Genomic DNA, 12,638 nt, shown 5'->3' with positions numbered 1-12,638 from the left:
GCCTAATTCTAATCTTCCCCTCCTACAGCCTAATCTTCCTCTTGTGCAGCCTAATCCTAATCTTCCCCTCCTACAGCCTAACCCTAATCTTCCCCTCCTACAGCCTAACCCTAACCTTCCCCTCCTAAAGCCTAACCCTAACATTCCCCTCCTACAGCCTAACCCTAATCTTCCCCTCCTAAAGCCTAACCTTCCCCTCCTGCAGCCTAACCCTAACATTCCCCTCCTGCAGCCTAACCCTGACCTTCCCCTAATGCAGCCTAACCCTAACCTTCCCCTCCTGCAGCCTAACCCTAATCTTCCCCTCCTACAGCCCAACCCTAACCTACTCCTGCTGCAGCCTAACCCTGATCTTCCCCTCCTGCAGCCTAACCCTAACCTTCCCCTCCTGCAGCCTAACCCTAACCTTCCCCTCCTACAGCCTAATCCTAACCTTCCCCTCCTACAGCCTAATCCTAACCTTCCCCTCCTACAGCCTAATCCTAACCTCTCCTCCTGCAGATTAATCCCAACCTTCCCCTCCTACAGCCTAATCCTATCCTTCCCCTCCTGCAGCCTAACCCTAACCCCTCCCTGCAGCCTAACCCTAATCTCCTCCTGCCACATAACCTTCACTTCCTGCAGTCTAACCCCCCTCTTGCAGCCTAACCCTAATCATCTTCTCCTGCAGCCTCACCCTATCCTTCCCCTCCTGCAGTCTAACCCTAACCCCTCCCTGCAGCCTAACTCTAACCCTAATCTCCTCCTGTCATATAACCTTCACCTCCTGCAGTCTAACCCCCCTCCTGCAGCCTAACCCTAATCTCCTTCTCTTGCAGCCTAATCCTAACCTTCCCCTGCTGCAGCCTAACCCTAACCTTCCCCTGCTGCAGCCTAACCCTAACCTTCCCCTGCTGCAGCCTATCAATAACCTTCCCCTCCTGCAGCCTAACCCTAACCATCCCCTCCTGCAGCCTAACCCTAACCTTCTCCTCCTAAAGCCTAACCGTAACCTTCCCCTCCTGCAGCCTAATCCTAACCTTCCCCTCCTGCAGCCTAACCCTAACCTACTCCTGCTGCAGCCTAATCCTAACCTTCCCCTCCTGCAGCCTAACCCCTCCCTGAAGCCTAATATTAACCTTCTCCTCCTGCAGCCTAACCCTAACCTACTCCTGCTGCAGCCTAATACTAACCTTCCCCTCCTGCAGCCTAATCCTAACCCCCTCCTACAGCCTAATCCTAACCTTCCCCTCCTACAGCCTAATCCTAACCTTCCCCTCCTGCAGCCTAACCCTAACCTTCCCCTCCTGCAATCTAACCCTAACCTTCCCGTCCTGCAGCCTAATTCTAATCTTCCCCTCCTACAGCCTAATCTTCCTCTTGTGCAGCCTAATCCTAATCTTCCCCTCCTACAGCCTAACCCTAATCTTCCCCTCCTACAGCCTAACCCTAACCTTCCCCTCCTGCAGCCTAACCCTAACATTCCCCTCCTACAGCCTAACCCTAATCTTCCCCTCCTAAAGCCTAACCTTCCCCTCCTGCAGCCTAACCCTAACATTCCCCTCCTGCAGCCTAACCCTGACCTTCCCCTAATGCAGCCTAACCCTAACCTTCCCCTCCTGCAGCCTAACCCTAATCTTCCCCTCCTACAGCCCAACCCTAACCTACTCCTGCTGCAGCCTAACCCTGATCTTCCCCTCCTGCAGCCTAACCCTAACCTTCCCCTCCTGCAGCCTAACCCTAACCTTCCCCTCCTACAGCCTAATCCTAACCTTCCCCTCCTACAGCCTAATCCTAACCTTCCCCTCCTACAGCCTAATCCTAACCTCTCCTCCTGCAGATTAATCCTAACCTTCCCCTCCTGCAGCCTAACCCTAACCTACTCCTGCTGCAGCCTAATCCTAACCTTCCCCTCCTGCAGCCTAACCCCTCCCTGAAGCATAATATTAACCTTCTCGTCCTGCAGCCTAACCCTAATCTACTCCTGCTGCAGCCTAATACTAACCTTCCCCTCCTACAGCCTAATCCTAACCTTCCCCTCCTACAGCCTAATCCTAACCTTCCCCTCCTGCAGACTAACCCTAACCTTCCCCTCCTACAGCCTAATCCTAACCTTCCCCTCCTACAGCCTAATCCTAACCTTCCCCTCCTACAGCCTAATCCTAACCTCTCCTCCTGCAGATTAATCCTAACCTTCCCCTCCTACAGCCTAATCCTAACCTTCCCCTCCTGCAGCCTAACCCTAACCTACTCCTGCTGCAGCCTAATCCTAACCTTCCCCTCCTGCAGCCTAACCCCTCCCTGAAGCCTAATATTAACCTTCTCGTCCTGCAGCCTAACCCTAACCTACTCCTGCTGCAGCCTAATACTAACCTTCCCCTCCTACAGCCTAATCCTAACCTTCCCCTCCTACAGCCTAATCCTAACCTACCCCTCCTGTAGCCTAACCCTAACCTTCCCGTCCTGCAGCCTTATTTTAACCTTCCCCTCCTACAGCCTAATCCTAATCTTCCCCTCCTGCAGCCTAATCCTAATCTTCCCCTCCTACAGCCTAACCCTAACCTTCCCCTCCTGCAGCCTAACCCTGACCTTCCCCTCCTGCAGCCTAACCCTAACCTTCCCCTCCTACAGCCTAATCCTAACCTTCCCCTCCTACAGCCTAATCCTAACCTCTCCTCCTGCAGATTAATCCTAACCTTCCCCTCCTACAGCCTAATCCTAACCTTCCCCTCCTGCAGCCTAACCTACTCCTGCTGCAGCCTAATACTAACCTTCCCCTCCTACAGCCTAATCCTAACCTTCCCCTCCTGCAGCCTAACCCTAACCTTCCCCTCCTGCAGCCTAACCCTAACCTTCCCGTCCTGCAGCCTAATTCTAATCTTCCCCTCCTACAGCCTAATCCTAATCTTCCCCTCCTGCAGCCTAACCCTAACCTTACCCTCCTACAGCCTAACCCTAACCTTCCCCTCCTGCAGCCTAACCCTAACATTCCCCTCCTGCAGCCTAACCCTGACCTTCCCCTCCTGCAGCCTAACCCTAACCTTCCCCTCCTGCAGCCTAACCCTAATCTTCCCCTCCTACAGCCTAACCCTAACCTTTCCCTCCTGCAGCCTAACCCTAACCTACTCCTGCTGCAGCCTAACCCTAACCTTCCCCTCCTGCAGCCTAACCCTAACCTACTCCTGCTGCACCCTAATACTAACCTTCCCCTCCTACAGCCTAATCCTAACCTTCCCCTCCTGCAGTCTAATTCTAACTTTCCCCATCTACAGCCTAACCCTAACCTTCCCGTCCTGCAGCCTAATTCTAACCTCCCCACCACTACAGCCTAACACCAACCGCCCCCCACAGCATTACCCTAACTGTCCCATCCAGCAGCCTAACTCTACCTACTCCCCCCTACAGCCAGCCTAACCATAACCCTCCCCACCCCCGCAGCCTAACCCTGACCTAATGAAGGTGTTTATTTTATTGTCTAATTGTGTGTCAAGGCTTTCATCCCTTTTTTTGTCCTGTAAATGTTTTTCTTGTTTGTTTTTTTTCCAGGCGGAATTGTAGCTCCTACAATAGATCCAACCCATCCCCTATTTATTACTACTACCTCCTGGCCGAACAAAGGTCCTGCTCTTCCTGTCATGGTCCTTAGGCTCTGCTGGTCCAGAGCACGGTGATTCCGCGACACTTTGCACATTTTCTGAAGCCATACAGGAGATCCCTAATGAGATTCTAAACAGAGATCCTGCGAGCCGGGCACTGTTCCATCCCACTCCACTGGTCTGCTGTCACACTTATCTGCTTGTGGATACTCACTAATATGGCTGGGAAAACACAGAAATCCATCATACAGTATATTGTGAGAATCTTTTGTAAGACCCTACTGTTTATATATGCTATAGCGGGTTCCTACCAGATATGTGCCCTACTGTTATTATTCAGGTACATAGATGGCTTAAAACATCATACTATGCAAAATTGCATGATAGTCTCTGAGCCATACAACCCAGAGATTGATTGTCGATGTCCCTGTTGACTGTATGCGGTATACAGTAGGAAGCCTTGTTGTAGTCACCAGAATGCAACTAATAATTGACCAATGACAAATCGAGTCTTCTACACACGACCTACCTCACATCGGGGTTACTGGATGCATCCTATATATTGTGCATCATTTCAGTACCCTGCACTCAGGAAATATTGGGGAGCTTGCTGTATACAACAATCTATTGCCCCAGTAGGCTGGGCGGTCCTCAATCCTCCCCACACTGTCCTGGTTTTAAGGACATGCCATCTCGAGTACAGAGCCCCAGTTATTTTATTTTAACCGTCAGTACCAGAAATGAGTCTGATCTAATCTGCATATTTCTCTTGAGTCCCTGATCAGACTCTCTGTATCCCTGTGTGCTCTGTACTCACGTGCAGCCATGTCATTTTATGTACATAATACAGGTAAATTGTATATAGGACTTTTTTAATGCTGATTAAATGTTAGAATTGATCTGTGTACGTTTTTTTTTTTCTCAGTGGACGGTAACTCACATGCACCAAACCTGCACTTCTGGTATATACCTTGAAAAATAAAAACCTAATTTTGCTATATCTATGATTAACAATTTATTTATTTATGTTACAGGCTGGGTTTGAAAAACGATAGGAAGGAGCTGATTGGCTGGCTGTTTATCACTCACCCCTTTATCACTTTTTGAAGCTTGATACATCTGTCCCTTAATTAACTTACATTCTATATTCCCCAGCTAACACCTGTGGCTTAACTTTGTAAGAAACCATTAGCCGACCAGTAATTTGGGGAGTGAGAGGAGACTTGAATAACCATACAAACTCCACACAGATAATGCTCTGGTCACAATCAAGCCCGGCACCAAAGCCCTGTGTGGCAGCAATGATAACTAGTGGGCCACCATTCTGACCTGCAGGGTGGGATGATGGTTAGGCCTTGCCCTGTACACCGTATCCATACAATAAATAAGGTGACAACGTCTTTCACCTACCGTATGTAATGTTCTCTATTCCATTCTAATTCCCCACCAGGCCAGAGCATGTAGGCCACTACTTTCCCCTCACAGCCGTGGGCCTCATATTGGACATATGGGTAAATGGACTAAGATGGGAGTTCTATTGAAGATTGGATGTTGCCCGTAGCAACCAATCAGATTCCATCATTTATCTTCTAGAAGGTGCTACATAAATAATAAGTAGAATTTGATTGGTTGCTATGGGTAACATCCCATCTTCCGGAGAACTCCCATCGTAGTCAATTTACCCCATAGTGTCGACATTGACACCCAAATAGGTAAAAACTAATGTTGACCTTTTAATGTGTTGACCTTTCATTTATTAACCTTTCTCCAGTGCCCTTTTGGGATCAACCAACTGTCTACCACTAAATTAGCAATATACTTTAGCACTAGATAAAAATGAATCATAAGAAACCAGGATTTAATCGTAAGATTTCATTTTTTTATAACTAGTAAGCCGGCTTGAAGCAAATATATATATATAAATAGATGATCTGGATCAGGGGTTCTTGAACTATTTGCTCTGGGACACCATCAGACAATAAAAATAATGACAGGACCCCAGCAAGTTACTGCAGAAGGTCATCACATCACATATATAGTCAGCAGGCAGCACATACATGGCAGCATTGTGGAGGCACATAGTGATGGGAGGAGTCTGATATACCATAACCCATCACATCACATGTGTAGTCAGCAGGCAGCACATACATGGCAGCATTGTGGAGGCACAACATGATGGGAGGAGTCTGATATACCATAACCCATCACATCACACGTGTAGTCAGCAGACAGCACATACATGGCAGCATTGTGGAGGCACAACATGATGGGAGGAGTCTGATATACCATAACCCATCACATCACACGTGTAGTCAGCAGACAGCACATACATGGCAGCATTGTGGAGGCACAGAGTGATGGGAGGAGTCTAATATACCATAACCCATCACATGTGTAGTCAGCAGGCAGCACAGACATGGCAGCATTGTCGAGGCACAGAGTGATGGGAGGAGTCTGATATACCATTATCCATCACATCACATGTGTAGTCAGCAGACAGCACATACATAGCAGCATTGTGGAGACACAACATGATGGGAGGAGTCTGATATACCATAACCCATCCCATCACATGTGTAGTCAGCAGGCAGCACATACATGGCAGCATTGTGGAGGCACAACATGATGGGAGGAGTCTGATATACCATAACCCATCACATCACATGTGTAGTCAGCAGGCAGCACATACATGGCAGCATTGTGGAGGCACAACATGATGGGAGGAGTCTGATATACCATAACCCATCACATCACACGTGTAGTCAGCAGGCAGCACATACATGGCAGCATTGTGGAGGCACAACATGATGGGAGGAGTCTAATATACCATAACCCATCACATCACATGTGTAGTCAGCAGGCAGCACATACATGGCAGCATTGTGGAGGCACAGAGTGATGGGAGGAGTCTGATAAACCATAACCCATCACATGTGTATTCAGCAGACAGCACATACATGGCAGCATTGTGGAGGCACAACATGATGGGAAGAGTCTGATATACCATAACCCATCACATCACATGTGTAGTCAGCAGGCAGCACATACATGGCAGCATTGTGGAGGCACAACATGATGGGAGGAGTCTGATATACCATAACCCATCACATCACATGTGTAGTCAGCATGCAGCACATACATGGCAGCATTGTGGAGGCACAACATGATGGGAGGAGTCTGATATACCATAACCCATCACATCCCACGTGTAGTCAGCAGGCAGCACATACATGGCAGCATTGTGGAGGCACAACATGATGGGAGGAGTCTGATATACCATAACCCATCACATCACACGTGTAGTCAGCAGACAGCACATACATGGCAGCATTGTGGAGGCACAGAGTGATGGGAGGAGTCTAATATACCATAACCCATCACATCACATGTGTAGTCAGCAGACAGCACATACATGGCAGCATTGTGGAGGCACAACATGATGGGAGGAGTCTAATATACCATAACCCATCACATCACATGTGTAGTCAGCAGACAGCACATACATGGCAGCATTGTGGAGGCACAACATGATGGGAGGAGTCTGATATACCATAACCCATCACATCACATGTGTAGTCAGCAGGCAGCACATACATGGCAGCATTGTGGAGGCACAACATGATGGGAGGAGTCTGATATACCATAACCCATCACATCACACGTGTAGTCAGCAGACAGCACATACATGGCAGCATTGTGGAGGCACAGAGTGATGGGAGGAGTCTAATATACCATAACCCATCACATCACATGTGTAGTCAGCAGACAGCACATACATGGCAGCATTAGGGAGGCACAGAGTGATGGGAGGAGTCTAATATACCATAACCCATAACATCACATGTGTAGTCAGCAGGCAGCACATACATGGCAGCATTGTGGATGCACAGAGTGATGGGAGGAGTCTGATATACCATAACCCATCACATCACACGTGTAGTCAGAAGACAGCACATACATGGCAGCATTGTGGAGGCACAGAGTGATGGGAGGAGTCTAATATACCATAACCCATCACATCACATGTGTAGTCAGCAGACAGCACATACATGGCAGCATTGGGGACGCACAAAATGATGGGAGGAGTGTACAATAACAGACAATTCAACAGATTTTTGTGTCAATCACTGGGATTAGAAAAGTCATCAGCCTGATGGTCAGCAACATGGAGTCGTGACTATACTTAACTTGCCTACTTTTGAAAACTATTTTCAGGGAGATTATAGTTGGTAGTAGAATTTTGCAAAGTGCCCCACTGAGGGGGTGTGTCAGTGTCATGCTCCACCTAAAGGGCATGTCTAGTTCCATATATGGAGCGATTGTGAAAAGAGATTGTGAATGTGGCACCTAGAAGTTTGTGTGGGTGTGTACTGCTACATCTGAGAGGAATCTTCTAAAATGACTTCTATACAAATGTAGATGAGCCCCACAGCAGTTAGTAAGAGCTACTATACTTGGTACAGTGCTGGGAAATGGTGCTGATGATTCAATGTAAATGTAGTTATCTCTCATTCCTTTTTTCCCAAAAAATGTAACAGTGTAATGTGGGCTAGGTGACATGAGGGAGATTGCTAGACTAATGAGGGAGAGATTGAGATTGCTGCTATTTCAGGGAGGTTCCTGCAGGAGGGTAGGCAACTATGGTTGCAACCCCATGCTGAGCAGGTCGGGACCCACTTTGGGGTCAGAACCCACAGTTTGAGAACCGCTGATCTGGATTAATCATTTGTAAACATAAAACTAAGCTTTATAGAAGTTGCAATAATATTACAAAACAATTTACAACAGGGTTGCCTACCCTCCTGTGACAGTGCCCCTGTATGGTGTGATGCAAGATGGCGTACCTGGATCTGGACCCTCCGGCTTCCGATCTTCACCGCTTCTTCCTGGGAGACCTGTGGCAGGGGACAGGACAACCCAAGGAGAAGGCCCACAAAGAGATAGACAACCACGGCTGGCAGCAACAGATATTTATTAAGAAGAATAGTGCAATGTTGCTGCTCTTTTACTCCATTAAATATGTAAACATCAAAAACAAGGAAATGGCATGTGAACATTCCGGAGAGAAATAACTAATCAATGGCCACATCAGTCTGCTTCAAGGATCAAGCTGCAGTGGTCATTAGAGACGCTACCAAAAGTGCAATAACAGTAAACCTTTGCATATAACGTGACATCATAATAATGATCATCAGAAAGATATTGCATATAAGATAATATTAAAGAGTATGCCTTTAAAGAGAATATCGGTAATAATAATAAGATTGTCTCTCAAACAATTCACTATAACTGGAATGCCTTGGCATCAAATGTCCACTAGGTGGCGATACACACTTGGGATATCCCTTAAGCTATAGTCCCAGATACACAACACAGTTCCTGAGCCCAAAACAAAGGTCCCACGATGAACAAATCCTCACAAGTACAAGTGTAGACCCTACCTTAGTGTGCACACTACTTTTATGTATATCAATAGTGGTCAACAATCCTCTCTAGAGGGGCAGGCAGATTCCCATCCCTTAGGGCAATCTCCTGTATCAAAGGCAAACAGGCAGTCCTGCTATTGGGGGTATCCAACACCCCAGTACCTGAACAATCAGCTGCAGTTGCCAGCTCCTGCTCGTCACGACTCCTGGGTTGCCACCAGTGGCGGAACTACCGTGGGTGCAGGGGATGCAGCTGCTATGGGGCCCGGCGGCTGGGGGGGCCCGGTGGAGAGCAAGCAGTCCCCTGCACCCTCGGTAGTTTCATTACTTTAATATAGAGCCTGGCGGGGGGTAGCTACGCGCCATGCAGTAGGAGGCTGAAGCAAGGAGAGGCAGCGTGCGGAAGGAGCCGGGCGGAAAGGGGGGGTGACGTCACAGTGAAGGAGAAGCTGAACAGTGAGAGTGATGCGCAGTGCGCGGGCCGGCGCTACCAGTGCGCTCTCCATGCATTTTCTAACCTGCAGCTGCTGCCAGGTGAGGCTGTGCCTGACAAGCAGGTGCCGCTGTGCTGGTCGGAGCCTGCCTGGAGTTGCTCCGCCCCGTGGAGTGAGGCCAAGCTGCTGCTGCTGCACTGAGCTGCTCTGTGGAGAGGAAGGTGATGGTGTGGTGAGCAACCAACCAACTGTTTGTCAGTCTGTCTATGCCCCCATTCATCTATGCTGCCCCCATCCATCTGTCTGTCTTTGTCCCTTCCCTGTTTGCTTGTCAGTCTGTCCCCTCATATACTGCTACTTTATGTCAGTCCATGCCTCCTGTCAGTATGTCCCCCCATATGGTGCTATGTCAGTCCATGCCCCCTGTCAGTATGTCCCCCCATATGGTGCTATGTCAGTCCATGCCCCCTGTCAGTATGTCCCCCCATGTGGTGCTATGTCAGTCCATGCCCCCTGTCAGTCTATCCCCCCATATGGTGCTATGTCAGTCCATGCCCCCTGTCAGTCTGTCCCCCCCATATGGTGCAATGTTAGTCCATGCCCCATGTCTGTATGTCCCCCACTGTATACCCCCTTTACAGCCCCTATTCATTACAGCAGCTAGTGCTGTATTTCTGTCCATCACTGTACACTTACATATTTATATATATATCTACAGTATGTATATATATATATATATATATATATATATATATATATATCTACAGTGTGTGTGTGTGTGTGTGTGTGTGTGTGTATATATAAATCTACAGTGCGTATATATATATATATATATATATAAAATATGTGTATGTGTGCACATATATACATCTATATTTGTCAATTTGGAGTAAGTAACTCCCCCTGGCAATGAGCTTGTAAACCGCCATGGCAACTAGATGGTAATCCCCCTGAGCAATGAGTTTGTAAACCCCCTTCCCCCTTTGGCGGAGATCATGAGCAATATTCCCTGTCACCGAGCAATTAACCCCTGGCAACAAGCATGTATGCTCCTGGCAACAAGCATGTAGGTATGCAGAACTTATGTGGCATAATATGTAATAGGCATTACAGTTTATGGCATAAAGTGTAATGGGCATTACAGTGTGTGGTATAATATGTAATGGACATAACGGTGTGTAGTACAGTATAATGTGTAATAGGCATTATGGTGTCTGGTATAATGTGTAATAATCATTATGGTATGCAGCATAATGTTAAGGGCATCACGATAGCGGCATAATGTGTGATGGGCATTACAGTGTGTCACATAATGTGTAATGGGCATTTCAAGGGGGGCCCCATTATACATTTTGCTATGGGGCCCACAAAGTTCTAGTTACGCCTCTGGTTGCCACTGCCTAATTCTGTGCTATAGGTCTCTGCAGTCACTCCTACAGGGCTCTATCTCCCTTCACGTGCTGTTCACCCCTTCTTCTGGTCAGCAGTGCTGGCTGTCATTCACTGCTGGGTCCTTGCTCCCTGCGCCTGGTCTCAGATGTGGGCTTCTCTCTGCACAGCATCTCTGTCTCTCCTTCCAGCCTGCATCAGCACATGTCTCTCTCTCTCTTCCTGCTTCTCATCCTGCTGCTGCTGAAATCTGAACTCTTCCTCACAGGCCCTGGGCAGCCAATCAGGAGAGGTGATGTCATGCTCCCTGCACATGCATAGGAGCTGGGGTCTTGCTGGGTCTGTTAACCCCTCACAGCCCTGCAGCTGCACATAGGAGGAAGCTTTCTCTAAGCAGCATTGGCTGCAATTAAAAGGGCTCCATAGAAGTACAGGGATAAAAGGGGAATACAGTAATAAAAGGGGTACCCTCTATAGCAGGGTACCACACTCCCGCATTTAGCGGGAGGCTCCCGTTTTTTCACCCATCCTCCCGCTCCCCCGCAAATCGCTCGGTTCCTCCCGGTTTTTGGTCCCGTTAGAGAAAAACAAACTGACTGCACATGCGCAAATGCACTGTTTCGGGGGCTGGGCCTGCATGCGCACAATCGTGACACCTTCATGGCCGTCATGTTATATCCCGGCCACCGTGTGGGTATCGGTGGGCGTGGGAGAGCAGAGCAGACTTCATGAGGTACGGCTGCGGCAGCAGGAAAAGGAGCAGGAGAGACAGCGTGAGCGGGAGTGTCCAGCCCCAGAGTAGAAGACGCCACGGAGAGGGAGAACTGACATGCGGCAGTGTGAGCGGGAGTGTCCAGCCTCGGAGTAGAAGATGCCACGGAGAGGGAGAACTGATGTGCGGCAGTGTGAGCGGGAGTGTCCAGCCTCGGAGTAGAAGAGGCAGTGGAGAGGGAGAAGTTGAACTGAGGTGCGGCAGTGTCAGTGAGCAGGACTAGGAGAGCTGGGCAGCGGGAGCACCAGTGCGGCAGTGTAACTGTAAGTGTAACCAACGTAACTCTCCCTCACCCACTAAGGCCAAGCCTATGCTGCTTCTTGATTTCTTATTATTCTTCTCTCCCACCACCCCAGAGCCCCGACTGGCACCCAGTACCTACTCCAGTACTCAGGTTCCTGTCACTTCCTGCCCTGTCATGGACATGTGGTGTGTCCAATAATCCACTGTCTGCCTGTGTACTGTGGTATTCCTACAAGGGGCACTTCAACTGATATAGGAAAGTGATTATATATATACTATATAATATATATATATATATATATATATATATATATATATATATATAGTCTGCGTTGCGGCCTGGCACTCTCCCGTCACAATCAGCTGCCCCGGTGCCCCCAGGATGAATGGATACTTTTAGTGAAGAGCAAGCCGTGTCACTCAGAGGTCTTGTAAAAAAGATGTATTTCAAGGCATATACAAATGCTAAAAGACCGACGTTATCGAGCACGTACACTCCGTTTTCAAGGTGAACAGTGAAAACGGAGCGTACGTGCTCTGAAACGTCGGTCTTTTAGCATTTGTATATGCCTTGAAATACATCTTTTTCACAAGACCATACGGCCACAGACCACCTCCGGTACCTCGGACCCCAGTAGGCCAAAAAGAAGGCGCGGGGAAAGAGAGGAACCGGATCTAATAGAAAGAGAGCCGAAAGTCAGGAACATCCGTTAGAACAGGGTACAAGTAATACCAATATTTTTAACTTGTCCAAAAAAATTCTAACTCCCCTTAAAACATCAGTGTTAAAAAAGGGGTT

The 12,638-nt window shown here is 48.3% G+C and overlaps 1 protein-coding gene across 1 annotated transcript in view; it reads left to right on the top strand.

Moving 5' to 3' along the window:
* The window catches only part of TMPRSS4 (transmembrane serine protease 4), a 39,963-nt gene extending 35,409 nt beyond the window's left edge, over nucleotides 1–4,554 (top strand). The window contains exon 13 of the mRNA XM_083163135.1: nucleotides 3,526–4,554. Within this exon, the coding sequence (XP_083019261.1) occupies nucleotides 3,526–3,537 (12 nt within the window). The 3' untranslated portion in view covers nucleotides 3,538–4,554. The remainder of the gene's footprint in view (nucleotides 1–3,525) is intronic.
* Nucleotides 4,555–12,638: the final 8,084 nt, after the last annotated feature.

Source organism: Crinia signifera, chromosome 19, assembly GCF_055691185.1.
Source record: "Crinia signifera chromosome 19, ASM5569118v1, whole genome shotgun sequence".
In the NCBI taxonomy this organism is placed as follows: domain Eukaryota; kingdom Metazoa; phylum Chordata; class Amphibia; order Anura; family Myobatrachidae; genus Crinia; species Crinia signifera.
The sequence above is the reverse complement of the archived record's forward strand: the minus strand, read 5'-3'. Positions and strand labels throughout refer to the sequence as shown.